The sequence below is a fragment of the Phocoena phocoena genome, chromosome 3 (genome assembly GCF_963924675.1).
Source record: "Phocoena phocoena chromosome 3, mPhoPho1.1, whole genome shotgun sequence".
Classification (NCBI taxonomy): domain Eukaryota; kingdom Metazoa; phylum Chordata; class Mammalia; order Artiodactyla; family Phocoenidae; genus Phocoena; species Phocoena phocoena.
Window position 1 is genome coordinate 73,452,978 of NC_089221.1, and position 20,692 is coordinate 73,473,669.

General features: G+C 37.9%; 1 protein-coding gene across 1 annotated transcript in view; it reads left to right on the forward strand.

Moving 5' to 3' along the window:
• Positions 1-20,692, forward strand: part of ADGRV1 (adhesion G protein-coupled receptor V1) — a 542,990-nt gene that overhangs the window by 469,448 nt on the left and 52,850 nt on the right. The window contains exon 87 of the mRNA XM_065873671.1: positions 14,083-14,204. Coding sequence (XP_065729743.1) covers positions 14,083-14,204 — 122 coding nt within the window. The remainder of the gene's footprint in view (positions 1-14,082; positions 14,205-20,692) is intronic.

A 20,692-nucleotide genomic window follows, 5' to 3' on the forward strand; every position in this document is an offset into this window, starting at 1 on the left:
TCTTGGAATATTTATGATATTGAAAACACTATATTCCCACTCAACCTGGTCTGTGAGCCACCTCAGTTGGTGTCAACATTGTGATCTTGTGATACTCCATGGTTCTCTGCAATCAGGCAAATCCCAAGTTCTAAGGTGTAAATTCCATTTGTGATTTGCAACTTTTTTCATGTATTATTTATTACCATTCTCATTATTTAGAGATACTTTCAATTACTGAGTGCCTATACAATTCTTTAAAGAATACATAGCCACAAAATAATAGTTTGTTTGATCACACTTTAATAAATCAACTGGTACAGAATTAAAGAGAAGATCCAGAAATAAAGGAAAATAGCGTTGATAGGTCTAGGGAAATAGGCAGTGGGGACAAGTAATCTGGGGAATCAGCTATTGCATCATAAATTTCTTTAAAAATGTATAGTTGGCACACCTGTGATCACAATGGTATACTTAATAGTTTATGCATTATAAAACTCAGAAAGTTGAATAGTGAAAAAGGACATCTTTATAATAAGTTGTTTCCTTTTGGAAGAAAAGGGCATCCATATCAAAGGTGAAGTTTGAATTTCGTTGGGCCAGAAAGGCAGTAACAAACTTGATCTGATCCTTTTATAAAATGACTCAGTTGCCTTCTCATAACCAAAATGGTGGTCTCGTAAACCAATCACTTTCCTTACAACTAGTAAGAGGCTACTCCTTCCAACTAACAGGATGTCAAAATATTTTTGTTCCATCTTGCACTTACCTCAAGGTCATGATGTCCCTGCTTAATAACTTTTCCTATTTTAAAATTTTTGCATTTTGCTTACATCACCCTTTTCCTATTGATATTACCATGATTACCATTTCTCATGATATCCTCCCTTCCTGGGTCAACGTTTCCCTCTTCATATCTCTCCCTGCCCTCCTCTCCCAGTTCCTCACTCCTACTGGTCTTCATCTTCACTGTGACCTCCCTCTCTTTGACCTTGTGATTGAACATCCAAGGATATTTTCATTAGCTCCCTTGATTTCCTCACCAACTTGGCTCTCTCTTTAAGCAATTCTGCCAATCACCATTCCAGTCTATGTCACGTACTTCTCTTCTTTTTACCAGCCAATTAATGCTACTCCGTAATAGATACAAATTTAGTCTAAGTAATCTTAGCTGAGCCATCTCTGCTTCTCAGTAATCCTTTGGATTATTTTTAATTGATTCTTTGGTAATCTTTGAAACAGATTGCCCGTAAGTCTTATGCTTAATACCTTCTATTCTCACTCTCTATATAAGATGTGAAAACAACCTGATGATCTCTCACTCAACTTTCCTTATATTATCTGATCAATTCTTTTTTTTTTTTTCTCCCTTCTTTGCCATTTTTCCTTCCATTTTAGGAAGGGAGTAAATAACTCATTCTCACCAAAGCCAACCCTCCCAATTGTGCTCTCCATCTCTTTTTCCTTTTTTGGAACTTGTTTCATTAAATTTTCCACAATTGCCTTACATCTTAAACATCTCTCTATTCTGGGTCTTTCCTCTCCATCTAAAAACATGCGTCACTTTTCAGTGCCTGAAAGAACTTACTCATAATGCTGCTGCTTTATCAAGTTACCTCCTTGCCTGTCTCCTTCACCAACGAACTTCTTGTAGAGTAGTCGTCATGAGCTATCTATACTCATCACCTTATGTTCACTGCTAAGCCTTGAGAGCATCTTGCTTATTCTCTTCCATTCATCACCTATAACCTTGGACACCAAATCTACTGACCACTTTTCTCATGTCCTTATCCTTAAACTCGTCTGCATAAATCGATAACTTCCTTTCCTTGAATAGTCTATCTCCCTTGGTTTTCATGATGCTCTCTTCTTTTTTATTTTCCTGTTAAATCCCAGGCCATGACTCACTCTTTTTGTGACTCATAACTCTGGAGTGTATGTGTTTTCCAGGGATTGCCTTTGCCTTTTTCACATCACAGTAGTTATTTTCAAATCTGTCAACTTGAGCTCAACTTGTCTTCCCATCTTCTTTTCTGTCCTCTTCCTGGGAATAATATCTTGTCCTCAGGAAGTACAAAACTTGTCAACAACTTGCCTACCCCAATTGCTCTGATCTCTGTGTTACTCTTTCTCCCTCTTCCTTCTCTTCTTCCTCTTAATCCTTTTCTCATTTTCCTAATTTTGATGCCAGTGTAATTTCTTTTACTCCACACTCCTAGACTTTCAGGTCAGTAGCTGTCAAAACTGATCATCAAAATCACACTTTCACAAATGATTGTTTGATGAGTCTCTCTAGAGGCTCAGTGAATTGGAACCTCCAGAGATGAAGTCCCAATATCTGTATAATTTTTAAAGTTTCTTACTGTTTTCTGATTTGGGGGTACTTCACCTTTAGATCCTCTATAATATTTTTGTGTCCATTCCCTTCTTTCCGTTGTGGGAGTCCCTCCTCCGCCACTGCCCCAGGCCTTCAGTATGTCTCACGTTGAGCACTGCAACAGTTACCTAACTGGAATCCCTGCCGCCAGCACTCTCTCCACCAATCTGTTTACTTCCCTGTGAGATTAAGGAAATTTCTGTTTTTATTGGGCCACACATCTTCTCAGAAATTTTAAATGTCTCTCCATTTCCTGTAAAATAATTCTGTACTGCTTAACCTGGTCCTCAAGATCCCTTCATGACCTCACGCCACAAATATTCTTCTCACTATTTACCTTCATGGACCTTTCGCGCCAATCAAAAGGGACATTTTACACGAATTTATGCATTTGCCTTTTTGCCTCTCTTTCCACTACCTTGAGTTCAAAGTCCACATGTTCAAATGTGGCTCATCTTTAAGTCCCAGTTGAAATGCCAGTGGCCTCTCTGATACCATCAATGGTAAGTAACTGCTGCTTTCCCTGAATTTTTGTATAACTTTATCCCTCTTTTCTAATATTGATCTTCTACCTTTTATTATAGTGGATATATATTTTATATATATATATATATATATATATAATATTTAAAAGAAGACCCATACGTAATTCATCCTTTTACCTGTCACATTTTATCAAATACATTTTTGAATCTTAAATAAATATATATTTCTTGAATAATAAGCAATAGCCAAAGTTTATATAAAACTGTTCTAAGTATTCTGCATTTTAACCATTAAATCCTAACTGAATTCAGTATTCTGTATTTAGGAGGTACTAGTGTTATTCTCATTGTACAGATGAGGAAATTGTGCATCAGAGCAGTCAAGTAACTCACCAAGGTCACACAGCTAGTAAATGGCCCTCAAGTAATCTGGCTCCAGAGTCCATGCTCATAACCACTCTAGTATTCTGCCTTTTGATGAATAAATCCCACTCAGTCAACCTCAGCGCATACTTTTTATTTTTCATTTATTTATTTATATATTTATTTATTTTTGCGCGCGTTGGGTCCTTGTTGCTGCACGCAGGCTTTCTAGTTGCAGCAAGCGGGGGCTACTCTTCACTGTGGTACGCGGGCTTCTCATTGAGGTGGCTTCTCTTTGTTGCAGAGCAGGGGCCCTAGGCGCACGGGCTTCAGTAGTTGTGGCAGAGCTTAGTTACTCAGCAGCATGTGGGATCTTCCGAGACCAGGGCTGGGACCCTTGTCCCCTGCATTGGCAGGCAGATTCTTAACCACTGGGCCACCAGTGAAGTCCCAGTGCGTGCTTTTTAAAAAAGTTTATTTGACTGACTGCCCATATTCAAAACAGATCTTTTTCTTTTAATTGAATTTAACAGAAGGAAATTAGAAAACTTAGTATAAATAACCTTCAGGAAAGCAAATGATGTGATTTATAATTAGGATACATCAACTTCAAGAAAGAAGTAGAAATTGGGTCGTAGGAAACACTAAAAGTATTGAAGAGCAATTTGAAGCTCTATTGTGCAGTTTTATAAAGACAGTATAAATCCATGTGGTTGTAAATTAACAAGTAATTGAAATGAACAATAGTTGATACTTACACTCATTTAATTTTATGGTTTCCAAGAAGTGTGGTGATCTCCCTCTCTCTATCATTTTCCCACTAATGCCAGAGTCTTTGCAAATAAACACTTAATCTATGGTTATAGTAAAGCTGCTTTGCCACCATGAAAAAAAATTGTTTTTTACAAATGTGGCTCACAAAATTTGTAACAGAATAAACTTCACCTGGTTTAAAAAAAAAAAAACAGGACAGAAACAAACAAATGAAAAATACAGCAGGATCTGTCTAACCTACTAAAGATGGAATTGAATAGTAAAAATGGCTCTATGTTGGGGGCTTGGGAAGCAAGGAAGGGAGGGAGGGAGGAAGAGGGGAAGGAAGGAAGGAAGGAAGGGAGGGAGGAAGGAGGAAGGGAAGGAGGAAGGAAGGGAGGGAGGAAGGAGGAAGGGAAGGAGGAAGGAAGGAGTGGAAACATAATTTTGAGCCTGAGGCAAAAATAAGCTCTAGTATCTACCTTATATTTGCTACTAACATCTGACACTTGTGAAACAGTGTAACCATTAACAATTTTAATTCCACATGAAAGAGGAGAAAGAGTTGGAATTAAAATCTTACAGATTTTAAGGTCTACACATGACATTGACAAACAAATACAGAAAGAAAATTTTTAAGTTTATCATTGGGTCCAAATCACTTTGATAAAATTACTTTGATCATTAATATAGAAATATTGTCAATGTAGATGTTTTTTTGGACAGCCTCCTTCTCCCTAGATCATACACATGCCTTTCAATCTGGGGATTACCTTTCTTTCTTAGCACAACGGTTTCTCTTTCTTTTCTCTGTAAGGGCTTGATCCAAGGTTGTTAGTAAGAATAAGCAATAAATATTAGTTCATTCCCATATGCATAGACCTTCCTGGCACAACTGTTACTGTGCCATTATTTAATGGTTAACAATAAGCTTTTATATAACACAGGTATTATACCACTTTATGGTCTGTTCTTGTATATTCCCGAAAACAGCTCTCTATATGGGTTTGGTACTAGTTTTCTGTATTTGCAGATGTAGTTATTTAACAACAGAGGGTAAGTAATATCCCCAAAGCTTTTGAGAAATACATAACATTATTTTTAAGACAAGACAATGCCCTGATAATCTGATACCAGAATATCTTTTGGGAGAAGAGATGCAATTAATCACGTTGACAGAGAGGAACCGAAAGATCTCATTCAATTAGACTTTTTAGGATAGTGACATGGCAAAGGAAATTAAAATCAAATTTTAAATTGGTGTTCCAGTTTTGTAATGTGAGGGCTACAGAGCCAAACTAAAGAAAGGAAATAATGCGTTGAGGTCAGCTGGCATTTATCCAGACTGAGGGTCTCTACCAGGAAACAGTTCTGGGAACTGACATACTTAACACACTGTAAAAATATTTTCTTGAACATATAGAGTTATTTTTAGTGTTAATTTTTCTGAGACATTGTGTCAGAATTGATTCAAGACTTCAGTGTTGAATTTGAGCCTATTAAATGGTAATGACTGCTCTGTGATGTACTATCAAACTATCTTTAAAACATAACTGGCCAGTCATGGCCAAGTACATAGCAACCTGATTCCCCAAATTATGGGACCATCTAGTAAGACTTAAAATATAGATATAGCAGGTTGAAAGATGCATTGTGTGTTTTCATTGTGTTACGAAAGCAGAGTGTGTTGGGAATTGCTCTTAGGTGCCTGAGCATGCCTGGAGATGACTGTTCTGAACTCCTTAATGGCTAATTAACTGGAAATGTACTTAGGAAGCTAAGTTAAGCCAGTCTTCGATTGTTGGTTGGCTGACTTCATGGTTGTTTTAGAACTCTGATCTTCTAAAAACGTTTGTCATAATGTGATTGTATGAAACATTTCTGAAGTGTGTAGAAAATTACTATGTTGGCTATGAAACCAAATGGTAATTCTCCTTCCCATAGTTTCAAGACATTTTTCCTCACAAGAAGAAAGCAGATCATTTCACCTTTTCCTTAAGAATCACAGAACTATCTGATCCCCATCAGTAGGATATTCTCTGGCAACTTTGAAGTACACGGTTCAAATGGTATTACTCTAATAGCAGTGCGTGCAAGGTCCGTGTGGGTAGGTCTCATCTAAGTTGATTATTCTCCTTGGATTCAAAATTATAGCCTGCAAATTGAAAATTATACATAGTTTTTGCAAGGCGAGACCATAATTCTAGGCTTTTGCCATTTTGTTTCAATCCCAATAAATCACCCTCAAAGTAGGCCTGACACTCAACTGTCTTTAGCATCCAGGAGAGCCTCAAGTCAGCCATTGACAAAGTACCGCTATTTAGGGTCCCAGCGGTCTTGAGACTCCTCTGAGAATTTGCTCACATTCCTCCTCTTTACCCCTGGGAAATATACTCTAGGCCAGTATTGACTCTCTGTTCTGCCTGCAGATCTAATCTGTCACCTGTACAGATCCCTCCAAATTAGGCTTGCCTCCTTCGTATAGCAGGAAGGGTCAGGGTAAATCCATGTCCGAACATGGTGGCTGTAGGCCTCCCATGATAGTTACATTTACTCTATCTACCTTGTGTCTGAGATATCCTACTAGCTACTTAAATTACCTTTGAGAGCAGAGTTTTACACATTGTGGGTCACAATACATTGGTGGGTCTCATTGCCAGCATTTTAAAGTGGAGTGGGATGAAACGGGATGGGATGGGAGGGGATGGGAGGGGATGGGAGAGAATAAAGTAGAATAGAATAGAGTAGAATAAAATAGAATAGAATAGAAAGTATCAAAGAGAGACAGAGGGGAATAGAGGATACGGAGAGGTCCATGTTAAATAGGTTGGTCAGGAAGTTTTCAGTGACAGTTTGGATGTGATGGAACTTAGAGTCTGCACATTGAAAGCAACCCTCCTCTCTATGTGATCGTCATATTACATCGGGATAAACATAAGTGTTCTAACACCAAATAAGTTTGGGAAATCCAGTTACAAAAAAGTTAAACATGTTTATTACATGATTTTTTGGCCTTTTAAAGATGCAAGAGAGGGCTATCTATAGCCATATGCTGTTTCTCTAACTTGACTGAAGTCATGGTGGTGATGAGGGTGAGGATGATGGGATGAGGGTGAAGATGACAGGAGGTAAGGCTTTTTGAGCACGTGCTTTGTACCAGGCTCTGTGCTGACTGCTTTCTGTGCGTGGTTCTCTCCCCGTCCCCGCCATTTGGTGCAGTGTATGAGGAAAAATGAGTCATGGGGTAAATCCATTTGGAGGGTGGTACCTGTACTCAGAAGGAAGAGACAGTTTGAGAGGAAGGATAGCAAATTTAGCTTTGAATGAACTGAATTTGAGATGCTTTGAGGATCTCCAGACCTGGAGGTCTAGAACTCGGGAGAGATGGAGATGCATATTTGGATATTGTTGGCCTAAAATGCTCATTGAAAGAAGGTGACACTAGAGATGATGAGTTTGATAAGGATGGCTAAATAAAGTGAAGAGCCTGGCACATCATCCAGGTGACATACACACAGTCTAGCCTGCTGCAACAAACGTTTGCAGCTGTGTCTGGACACCAGAGCCACAGGACTCAGAGTGGGTTCCCTGTTGCCCAGATGGTTCTCAAGAGCTCTTTTGGGAACGTGTTGAAGTACTGAGGCAAGAAGGAAACTCTAAAACTAGAACCAAGTATGGGACTAGTGACCAAAGGTTAGGAATGCGAACTACCCAGATGAAGTATGGAGTGTTTCTTTGAACAATTTACAAATCCAGTCCATAAGTTTGTTGTTATCTGTTCCAGCCACAGTACCCTAATACTGATTTGGCAGTTCTGTGAAATATGTGCCTTGTTCTCTTCTACAACATTAGGTTTATTTGCTGAGAATACCGTTGGGTGACTATACATTGTGTATTAACCCTTGTTAAGAAAGCTCAAGAGCACATTTAATATTTTCTCACCAGGAAATGGATCAGATCAATGAAACTTCTTGACCTTCAAGTACCTGCTCATTTCAGAATAAAGGCCCATATTTTAGAAATAAGACCTTTTGATGCCTTTTTTTGATTACCTTTTTTTTCTAATTTAAAAATAATGCATGATTATTGTTGGAAATAGACCCATAAATATCTTAGATCCACATTATTTCACAGTTGTGTTCCTTGTTTTACGTTGATGAGTTTGTTTTAGTAGCACATCCAAATTGTTAGAATCAGAAGGTCAGTGAGGTAAAATTAAAGTGTTTAGAAGATTGTAAACACAGAATAAATTTCAGCTTCATGTAAATGAGGTGTGATTTCCATAATAAAGCCATTATTGTTGTCACTGGTGCATAGCAATAAAGCCAAGACTGCAACTACAAAGAAAAGACATAGTATAGAACCATACTTCCTTTACAAATGGCAATTCATTGAAATCATATTTTCCACTAAAAAGTAAAGAGATCTAATGTATTCTCAATGGAATCTACTGACTCCCATAAGTAGACTTTACTAATGATAGTAGTACTAAATAACAAATCCACTTGTCGGGTTTTTGTTGTTTTTTTTTTTTTTTGATACTTTCCACAAGTAATTTCTTTCACTAAAACCTTTTCAGATTACTTTGTTTATCACATGAGTGACTCTTGCTAATGTAAGTATTTTAAGTACTTTGAGGATTGATTGTTTTCTCCCTCATTGTGGAACTTCATCTTGACACAAGCCTGTCTTTTTTAGCATGTAGTAAAATATGCATAACATAAAATTTACCATTTTAACTATTTTTAAGTGTACAATTCAGTGGCAGGAAATGCATTCACAGTGTTGTGCAACCATCACCACCATCTATTTTCAGAACTTTTTCATCATCCCAAACATAAACTCTGTACCCATTAAGCAATAACTCCCTCTTTTCCCCCTCCCAGCTCCTGGTAACCTCTATTCTACTTAATGCCTCTGAATTTGCCTATTCTAGGCACCTCATGTAAGTGGAATAATACAATATTCGTCCTTTTGTGTCTGGCTTATTTTACTTAACATAATGTTTTCAAGGTTTATCCACGTTGTAGCATATGTCAGAGTTTCATTCCTTTTTAAGGCTGAGCAATATTCCATTGTATGTGTACATTGTATTTTGTTTATCCTTTCATCTGTTGAGGGACATTTTGGGTTGTTTCCACCTTTGGGATACTGTGAATGATGCTGCCACGAACATTGATGTACACGTCTCCGAGTCCCTGGTTTTAATTATTTTGAGCATATACCTAGAAGTGAAATTTCTAGATTATGTGGTAATTCTATGTTTAACTTTTTGAGGTACCACCAAACCGTTTTCCACAGGAGCCGCACCATTTTACATTCTTACCAGCAAGGCACAAGGGTTCCAATTTCAGCACATCTTTGCCAACATTTGTAACTTTCTCGTTTTTTGACAATAGCTATCCTAGTAGGTACAAATAATATCTCATTGTGGGTTTGATTTGCATTTCCCTAGTGACTAGTGATGTTGGTCATCTTTGCCTGTGCTCAATGGCCATTTGTATATCTTCTTGGGAGAGAAATGTCTGTTCAAGTCCATTGCCCATTTTTGAATTGGGTTGTTTGTTTTTTGTTGACTTCGAGGGGTTCCTTGTATATTCTGGATAGCACAGTCTTTATATAGATACCCTTATTCCATGGGTCCAATACTGTGTTTTTAGGGTTCCCTTTTATCAGGAACATCGAAGTGATTCTGTTTTCTATTAACTAATTCACTCCTAAACATATATTTCTAACATTACCTATTATAAATGCCTGCTTCAGTAAGCAGTGACTTATATAGCCAACAGAAAAGTTACTAGTGTTTCACCAAACGTGAAGTATCAGATTAGGAAATATGTAACTAAATGATTTTCATTAAAAGAACATTAATTTTCAATTTGCCAAGTGGAATTCATAGTAGCTTTTAAACAACAACATGCTCCTCCCCACTTTCATCACCATCACCCACTCTCACACCCCTTCTCCCTTTGGTCATTGTTACTCTAGGCCCCAGAGGTGAAAGGTACCTCCTTTAGGTTAACCATAAAGCTGGTGAGGCATACGTTTTAGGGCCTGTTACTCGCATGGACCTCTTCCAAGATCTTCTACCTAATTATGCTTTTGAAATTTCTATTTTTTAAAGAAGCCTTTCCAAATTTTATGAAAGTTCAGGCCCACAAAATCCAGATGTACCTCTGGATATGTTTCTTCCATCTGAAATCATGTCTTAGTTATTGTTGCACTGCTGGAAAAGCAGCCTGGGGTCTGTTGTGCAGTATACTGAGTTATTTATGACTGGCTTTCTTTCCTTGCAGTTTCTGATCTGGGTTGCCAAACTACCACACTTTTCTGCAGAGTTCCAGAAAAACATGAGCCCTGGGTGTTCCTAGTCAGCCCTGGTATGCTCTTTTGGCTTCCGCATGGAGCTTTGTCAGCAGCACAGCACTTGTCTGGCTCTAGGCACTCACAGGAACATGCAGGCCAAATTTTGAAAATTTGGTTCCTAGCTGTTCATGCAAAATATGCATGTCCTTTTACACTGTACACAGAGCCATAAATAGAATTTTGTCCTTGCACGGTGAGTGCAAAGGATGCAGTTGCCAGACTAATACCTAATCTCTGAAAACTTTCATGAGCATAGCTTAGGCAATTTCCTAAGTATTAAGGTATCTTGTCAGAAGTAAAAAAGAGCCTTCTGGCCCTTTATCAAGTTGTATGATTTCATTAAACAAAAATGATGTTTTTTAAGAAAAATTAAATAAATCTTAATATATTCGCTCCTGTCCTGTGATAAGGCATCGAAGACACAGGAACTATTCATCTGCATAAACTGTGTCTTATATTATTCTTATTTTCTCTGTGCAGTTGTAATAACTTAGACAATTGACATTTTTCTAAAAAGGGGATATCTGATAAGATATCAGTATGGTGTCCTTCGAAAGGCTTTTTTCTTCTCAAAAAAAAAAAAAATGCTCAGGTTCCCTCTTCCTTTCTTTCTTTCCTTTCTTTTCCCTTCCAGAACAATTCCATCTTAAAGCCATTAGTTTGACAGAGCCAGGTATGCATCCAGTGGAAGGTGTCAAGCATGGAGTGTCACAAGCCAATCATTGTGAGGGGGCATCCCTGTGAAGGGTGGAGTATACTCACGAGACTCCTAAGAACCTGAGTGCATTTGGGAGGCCATCTGTGCAAGGCAGGGACAACAGCAATGGGAGACTGGTTACAATCAAATAGAGTTGATCAAATAGGTAAATATTTTAAGAATAATGAGAAATACATTTCTTGCCAACAGAGAAGGAAGTTACAAATACAGAAAGAGAGACAATTCCAATTAACCTTGTGGCATTGGATTGGAATTGGAAATATTGGTATACACTAATGATTTTCATTGTACAGAGATAGATATAGAAATCTAGATGGAAATGAGTGTGTGTGCAGATGTATGCAGACAGGTATTCCCCAGCTCTGTCTACTGAGAGGATGTAGGAGCAGCAGCGTCCCAATAGCAATGACCATACCCAGCCCCAGATCTTGGTTTCTGAACACCATTCTACCCTAAAGGAAGCCAGCACTGGGGCAGGGAAAGTACAAGATGAGCTTGAAACATCTTGTTGGGCCAAAACAGAATGATGAGGACATAACAGAAGTCACAGAAACCATCTTGAAGGGGTTCCCACTAATCAGACTTAGGACAATTTGAGCATCAAAATAAATGGTAGTAATAGATGATAACCCATTACGTTGAGAATATATGAGTCCCTATTATAAAAATAAGTAAACACATAAATCAGATATTTGATAAGTGAAAGGATGGATATTTACCTAGTTTCAAAGTAATGTCATGCAAGATACATACTAATTACAAAGGGAAAAAGACTAACTTTACGATGGAGAATTCATGCAGCCACTACCTTAATCAAATGACCAAAATGAGCCTCCTAGATAATGGGACAAATAGAAATCTTGTGCCATCCAATAGAATGTTATGAAAAGAACCCAGGGTCACTTCTGTGATTTCTGGCAAAGCTTGTAATCTAAATCATAGGAAAATATCAAACTCAAATTTAAGGGCACTCTACAAGACAAACTGGCTGGTAATCTTCAAACATGCCAGAGTCACAAAAGCCAATGACACTCAAAGGAGCCATTTTATTTTTATTTATTTATTTTTTAAACATTTTTATTGGAGTATAATTGCTTTACAATGGTGTGTTAATTTCTGCTATATAACAAAGTGAATCAGTTATACATGTACATATATCCCCATATCTCTTCCCTCTTGTATCTCCCTCCCTCCCACCCTTGGGTCACAAAGCACCAAGCTGATCTCCCTGTGCTATGCGACTGCTTCCCACTACCTATCTATTTTACATTTGGTAGTGTATATATGTCCATATATACACTACCACTCTCTCACTTTGTCCCAGCTTACCCTTCCCCCTCCCCGTGTCCTTGAGGACATTCTCTAGTAGGTCTGCATCTTTATTCCTGTCTTGCCCCTAGGTTCTTCATGACCTTTTTTTTTTTTAATTCCATATATATGTGTTAGCATATGGTATTTGTTTTTCTCTTTCTGACTTACTTCACTCTGTATGACAGACTCTAGGTCCATCCACCTCACTACAAATAACAAAATTTCGTTTCCTTTTATGGCTGAGTAATATTCCATTGTATATATGTGCCACATCTTCTTTATCCATTCATCTGCCGATGGACACTTAGGTTGCTTCCAAGTCCTGGCTATTGTAAATAGAGCTGCAGTGAACATTGTGGTACATGACTCTTTTTGAATTGTGGTTTTCTCAGGGTATATGCCCAGTAGTGGGATTGCTGGGTTGTATGGTAGTTTTATTTTTAGTTTTTTAAGGAACCTCCATACTGTTAAAGGAGCCATTTCAGATTAAAGAAGACTACAGAAATGTCAACTGGATTCTTCTGCTACAAAGGAAATTACTGGAATAATTGACTGATCTTGAGTGGGATCTGAGGATAGTCGTAACATATCAGTGTTAATTTTCTCATTTGATGGTTGTATTGTGTTAATGTAGGAGAATGTCTTTGTAGAAAATGTACATTACAATGTTCAGAGGGTGATGGGGGATCAGGTTGGCAACTTTCAAATGGTTCAGGGAAAAACAAAACTTTCTTGTCATACTGTACTTGCAACCCTTCTATAAGTTTGAGATTGTTTCAAAATAAAAAATTTTAATTTGCTAAAATTGTAAATAACTGTTTAGATTTCCACAATGTATGTAGATTTTAGGCATTAATTGATGATGTTGAGTATATATGGACTTTGAGGTCTGTCATGAGAGTTGTCAGTGATGTGTGGTCCTTCCTGATGTCTTTCAGTAGCTTGAAAATGTGTTTATGTGCAGCTGCTAAGATCTGATTCAGTTTCCAAATATTCTATAGCTTGCCATTTAAATATTAATAACCCTTCTTTAAGATTGTTATACTAAATCCCAAATATCAAAAATAAGTAGAAAGGGTAATGAAGTCCTTTGGCCCTGAAGAAATCTGTTCTGGAAACTATTAAAACAACTTGCACAATAAAATGATGGGTAGAATAAGCTTAGTGTTGTCAGTAGTGAATCCTTCACTTCATCTTTGCTCTTAACCATAGCTGTGACGTTTGGTGTCCACTCAGAAAAAGAGATAAATATGTATTTTTCCATTACATACAAACAAGTTATATCACTTAAGTTTTAAAATGTCAGACTGGACTACAGTAATTTTGAGAGCACACTGCTGCCTACCATTTTCTGGTAGAGAGCTCTTTTAAGGAGATTTATATACCCGGTCTTCCCTGGGATTGAAATGTGATTGCATCTCCCCAGTTGTTGGTGGCACTTCCTGAACAGTCCAGCAGGTGGTAGTCTAGGAGAGGAGCAGTTCTCATCCTTCTTCAGTCCCCTGCCTACCAGCAAAACAGAAGGAAGGTGGACTCAGCAACGTTACCGTTGCCTTCTCTTCTCTGTTGTAAGACTGGTTATTTCCAAGGTGGTTCTTTCAAAATGAGTGCTTAGACATAGAGAGTATCTCCAGAAAGTAGCTAAAAATAATTTTGTGTATATGTATGATTATGCAGTATTCTGAAGTTCAAAATTTTTTTTTCTTTTCTTTTTATTTTATGGTGTCTAGAAATTCCACTGGTTTTATATCTCTTTGCCCTGATTTCAATGACATGGCTTTGGGGAGGCCTGCACATGGCTTACAGACACTTCTGGATGCTGGTCCTCTTTGTCATTTTCAACAGTCTGCAGGTAAGCCTTACAGTTTGGTTACCGCACACATAAACACGAGGCAGGGAGTTTCAACGTAAAGAAATCAAGTGTCCACATGTAGGTGAATTCGTATGCCCAAAAACATCACACAGAGTTTTAGAATAAAATGACAAAGATTATGTTAAAATTTTTTAACACCTGAAATATGGCTGGACCCTCTAACTGCTGGTTATACAAATAGGGAAGACATAAAATATTTACCCTCCTTCATTTTGACAACACCTAAAGTAACTACAAAAACATGTTTCTTTTTCAATAGGATTGATGTTTATAAACTTCACAGATGGCAGCCATCTAGGGCATATGCACATATTTGGAGTGGGTCTGTGTCTAGAAATTAGATGAACTGAGAGTAAAATAACAGTGATGGTCAAGCAATTCCCTCTTGAGTCTGGTGCTTGGTGTTTTGGTTCACTGAAAACTGATTGACATCCTCCAAGTCTGGCAATGCCTAGCTTAAATTAGCTTTGTGAGAATGTTTGGATAGCGTAACCAGGAATTATATAACTGTAACAAAAGTTAAAGCTGACTTTTTTAGTGCTCTCGTTAAATGGAAAAAAAGTTGTACCCTGAAATTAGCAAACTGAACAAATGAACACATTTTTTCTTATTTTTCAAAGTGAAAAGATGTGTCCTAGACTAAAACAATTTTTTGAATTTGCCAAGGATATCTGTAAACAGCCCTTGTTTGGACCACCATCTTACAAGAAACCTCTGTAGGAAAAATATTAGGATTATAGCATAAAACTGAAACATGACTCAAAACATATTTAGGTTTGCTTTTTAGGAGACAGATTCATTAGTGAGATCATATCTAACAGCATGGTACCTAATCAAAACATAATATCGATTTAGAGAGGGAAAAATACAAAGTGGCTTAAACATTTGGAATCAAGTTGATACAAGTTGATATATAGACACCTCCCAATAGAGTTATAATTGAGTACCAGCTACTAGCACAGTGTGCCAGTGCTGCCATTACTAGGGTGAAGATGACAGCACTGCTTCTCTAGGATCTGATGATTCAGGGAGTAAGCAAACAATTAGCTGTAAGGGTATACTCTGGCAGGTGCCATGTAAACAAAGTGTTATGAGAGCAGAGTAGAGGACTTGTTTACTCCTGCCTGTGCTAGTGTTTGAGCTGAACACCAAAGGTGAGCCACTCAGGTCAGAGGCCCTGTCTTGGTCACCTTTGAATACCTAGGCCTAGCAGAACTAACACCAAAGTCCACATTGACAGCCTATAGATGTGTTTTATTTGGTGGACACACAATGGTACACAGAACAGGGTTTTAGATTTTTTTAATATACAGAGTGAAGTAAGTCAGAAAGAGAAAAACAAATACTGTATGCTAACGCATATATATGGAATTTAAAAAAGTGGTACTGATGAACCCAGTGGCAGGGCAGGTGTAGAGAACAGACACGAGAGCACGGGGGATGGGGGGAAGGGGAAGCTGAGATGAAGTGAGAGAGTAGCACTGACATATATACACTACCAAATGTGAAATAGATAGCCAGTGGGAAGCTGCTGCATAGCACAGGGAGATCAGCTCGGTGCTTTGTGACCACCTAGAGGGGTGGGAGGGATGCTCAAGGGAGAGGAGATATGGGGACATATATATATGTATAGCTGATTCACTTTGTTATACAGCAGAAACTAACACACCATTGTAAAGCATTTATATTCCAATGAAGATGTGAAAAGTAAATATATATTTGCTCAATTTTTAAATTGAGAAATTTCACATGAAAACCTGAATGTCTGGCTTTCCTCTAATGGCAGTATTTGCATGGCAGCAATTTTCAAGTCTTGAGTAGATGCTGCCCTCTTTAGATGGGGCACGTTACCTCATTATACTCGATATATTCAATTTGTTCATTTTACCTGCCCCTGAGTTTGTGTCATATTTAATGTTTATTAAATAAGTGATGAGTAGATAGTTAGAGATGGGTATTTCAGGCAGAGAATACAGTGTTAGCCTAGGCTGCAAAAAAGAAATGTGATTAATCTTGCCTACGTTTACCAAAGGTTTGGGGGAGGAAGAAAGGTTTTGCAGTTAGTGGTGGGAGAGGAGACAGAAGGCTAGGTTGGCTTAATCACCATGTTACCATGCTCAGAATAGGATGTTAAACTTCAGCCTTTAGGTAAAGGGAAGCCATAAAAGTTGGGTGTTTTGTTTGTTTTATTCTGATTAGTTTTTAAAATTTTGTTAGGGTTTTTTTTTTTTTTTAATTTTTAAATTTTGAATGGGAATGACATGCTTATACCTGCTTTTTAGAAGGATAACTGGTAATGTTTAGGATGGTATTGAAAAGAAGAGCAGCTCCAGGCAGGAAGGCTGTTATATACCAGCCTATAATGTTTGGGAGTGTACCTGGGGATAGAGATAGGTGACAGGTTTGAGAATATTCTAGAGATAAATATTGACGAAATTTGGTTAGCCAATTAAATGTAGGAATGCAGGGGGCAAGAGAACAACGTCACCTAGAGATGCTGGCTACGATGAATGGCTGGGCACTGACTCCTTTGATCAACATGGAGATTACAACAAGAGAGGGTCCTAGGGAACATGCAGCAAAGTTGGTGAGTTGGTGAGATTTGGGAGACATTGGTAAAGTTAACCAATGTTTTAGCAGGAAGGCTAGTGAAAGAGATTGTTAGTGAAATAGAATCAAGATATAGTAGTTTGGAGTTTCTGGTAGAAAAGAAGGCTTCAAAAGAAAACACCTAACTCTGTCAAGTGTAGCAGAGAAGTTAAATAGAATGAGAACAGAAGGGCATTGTGGTCTAGTGCACTGGTCCCCGCACTGTAGTATCATCAGAATCTCGTGAAGGGCTTGCTAAAACACAGATTGTAGGTCCCACACCCAGAGCTTCTGATACAGTAGATCAGAGTGGGACCTGAGAATTTGCATTTCTAACAAGTTCCAGGAGATGCTGATACAGCTGCTCTAGAGACCACAGCTTGAGAACTATTGGTTAAAGTGTGTGTGATCGTAACTCCACCAGCCTACTATCTGGTTGACTTCAGCTGAGTCACAGATGTTTACCCAGTTCTACTTTCTTCATCTGTGAAACGGGAATAAATACCATTTAGGATTACAGTGTGATTTAATTAAATGGCATAATGAACATAAAGCAATTGTACAGTAACTCACACTTAAAGAGCAGTTTTGTTTGTTTGTTTGTTTTATTCAAGAAGTTTAATGGAGAAAGCAATAATAGCTTAGGAAGGAAGATTGGTTGGTTCAAAGGAAACTTGGGGGTTTGGTTTTCTTTCCTTGTGAAAAGAACCAACAGAGAAGAAAAAACTGACAACTGGAGGAAAGGCTCATTGCCTTGGCAAGATCATGGACAGGGCAGGAAAACAGAAGAAACAGATGGCCTGTCTGAGGGAGGAGTTAGACATGTTTCTTTCACTGAGGCTCAGGAAAGAAGGAAGGATAGGAGTACACGAAAAACTCTTCTGGAGCTGAAAGTCTGGAAAGTTGCGGTTTGTATGTAATGCTCTCTCTTATCTCTGAAAGGCAAAAAGCAAGGACATTTGTTGAGAGGAATGGATTAAAAGCTTGTGGTAAAAATAGTAAAAGGTAAGGAGCAGTTTCTAAGCAGAAAGTAAATAATAAATTACGGTGGGTTGGAAGATGGTAAAGAAATGACTGCTTAGAGAGAAATTGGTGGGATTCGGGTTGGACACCTAAAATCTGTAATTGTAATTCAGCAGTAATTAAATAAATTAAGCCTTGCGATTGAAATGGTAGCCATTGTAACCTATCAAACCACACACAAGAGAAAGGTTTATTGAGCTCTTATGGAGGTTAGAGGTTTGGTAATAAAGGAGGATTGTTGAGGATTAAACTATGTTTCACAGGAAGATAAAAAAGGAATTGTTATGATCTCTTTCTTTGAGGAACTGAAAACAAGCTAAGTATAAGTAAAAACTAAAAATATTTCCAACTCATGTTTAATGAGCTTAATTCCATCTATGCGGCACCATTGAAGCAATGACTTTTTGTATCACTGTTGCCTGGTACATTCCTAGCACCAGTGCTCAGTGAGTCAGTCCTAAAAGGAATGTCTGTTAAGAAACACTTGGAAAATATGGTTTCTCTAGGGTTTATTAAAGTTCATTTAATTTATAAACTACTTCACGTCTTCAACTTGGGCATTTCCATGATTCATGCTTTTTTTAAATTAATTAATTAATTTATTTAGGCTGCTCTGGGTCTTAGTTGCGGCATGCGGGATCTTTAGTTGCAGCATGTGGGATCTTTTAGTTGCGGCATGAGGACTCTTAGTTGTGGCATGTGGACTCTTAGTTGTGGCACGCAAACTCTTAGTTGCCGCATGCATGCAGGATCTAGTTTCCCAACCAGGGATCGAACCCAGGCCCCCTGCATTGGGAACACGGAGTCTTACTCACTGGACCACCAGGGGAGTCCCTGACTTTTGTATTTTCTTATTGGCTTTTGTCAACACCTGTGACCGGAAAAGTGTACTATATATCTTACGCTTGGCTTTTATATTTTGCTCAGAGGTGATTACTGCCTCACTTTTTAATCCAGATTATTATTATGCCATAGGTGCTCTGAAACTGACAGATGAAAGTTATATTTTTATAATATTCTGATATTTATTATTGGGTACAATTTAAAAAAGAAAATCTTGATCATTTGAAATATTATCAGAAATTTCTTGATCACTTTCTGAAGATTCAGGGTTGAGCTACCAAACTTTTAATATGTTTGAGCATTTTAAGAAAATGTATATGAAATACTTTCTAAAGCATGATGGATGCAAATGCAAAAGTGATGTAAAAAAAGTTATCATTCTAAATATGTCTACTGTTATTTTTATTACTTCTTCCTTGAACTCTAAGACATTTTTTCCTCAAGAACTGAACTTTAATTCAAATTTTTATTGATTTAGGCATGTTATTTACATCTTCTTGATTGTTTAAAAAAATTTAAACTGTTGAGTATCGCGAGTAAGCAGAACATAGGGAATAAAGGGGGAAATGTCCTCTGAGTTTATTTCCTGGGTTGTTTTTTTTTTTAATTCTAGGAGTTGCTTGCTAGCATGTCAGCATGTTTATGGTATCTGCTGTTTTTCCACTTCCCCATGATGCACTTGATGTGTGGATGTGAGGTGAACAAATCCTGATTTCCATTACGCTTTCTTTTGTATCAAAAGAGGGATTCTAAAATTTCCAAAAAGAAAAAAGTAGTTCTGTACATACTTGCTTAGCAATCCCAAATCCCAAAGGCCTCGGGGCTCTATCTTGTTTTTTGCTAAATGGGCTTTCTGAGTGCGCTGAGCATGGTAGCCACCACCAGTCTTAATTCCTACCGGCTTTCCAGCCCCAGCAGGGAAAATCCTGTGAAGGACTTAAATTACCCTCACTTTGAATCACTCATTATCCAGAAACCAGTCACAGGGTGGCAGGTACTCTGGCCAGGCCTGGGTCATGAGCAGACGCTAACAGTGGAAAGATGAGTTGATCTCACAAAAACCACATGGAATGGAATTCCCACCAGAAGAAAAGAATCTCTTACCAATAGAATGGTAACAGTGCTAGGCAGACCAAAGTAACAGGTGTCCATTATATATATTTTCTAAATTTTCTTGTTCATTGATATGTTTGGACAAGGCCAAGGGCAGCTATTGTCAAACTACTAGGAAATTTAATCAATGTGACATAGGTTTATTATGAGTATCCTTGGGATCCATCATATAACCAAATGTCTCTGTATTGTCCACAGAAAAGTCATAAGGGACTACATTATTTTTCTTAATTTTCTCATCCATTAACTCAATAACTTCTATTTTTTTAAAAAAAAAGTTGAGTTTGTCATTTCTAAGTAGATTTATGCTAAAACTTACAGATGACAACTTTCTTAAAATGTTTAGTCCAAGGTATATCCACATTTGTGTAACAATTAAAGAAAATAATCACTAAGTTTGATACTCAGCTGGTAGTCACTAGTAGAACCCTATCAGTCATCATAATATTGAAATAGGTACTGTCTAAACCCCCTGCAAGTGTCCCAGACTTCTAGCTATTTAAGCTAGAAGCACCACAGACCTCTAGCAGCTAAAAGGCTAATGCTTGGCTAGACAGGGAGCGCCAGGACCCTGCTCCAGCACTGGACCTGCACTGCAGTCTGATGGGTCAGTGCCTATGCCACACTCTAAACGTTTTGTGCATCGCTCCTAGCTTAACTATGTTCTAAAATACATTTCTATTTTTAACCTAACCACTCAGCTTCAGACTTACATACAGCATTTATTTCAGGTTTCTCTAGGGCTCTCACATTGACTACGTCAAAATTTCACTGACTGACAATCTTCTTACATGTAGGGAATCCCAGGTAAGATAATGAGGGTAGCCGGCAGTAAAGAGGCATGAGCTTCTTGGAGATGCTGAAAAATAAGTTCTGGAGAAGATTCATATACAGAGAAG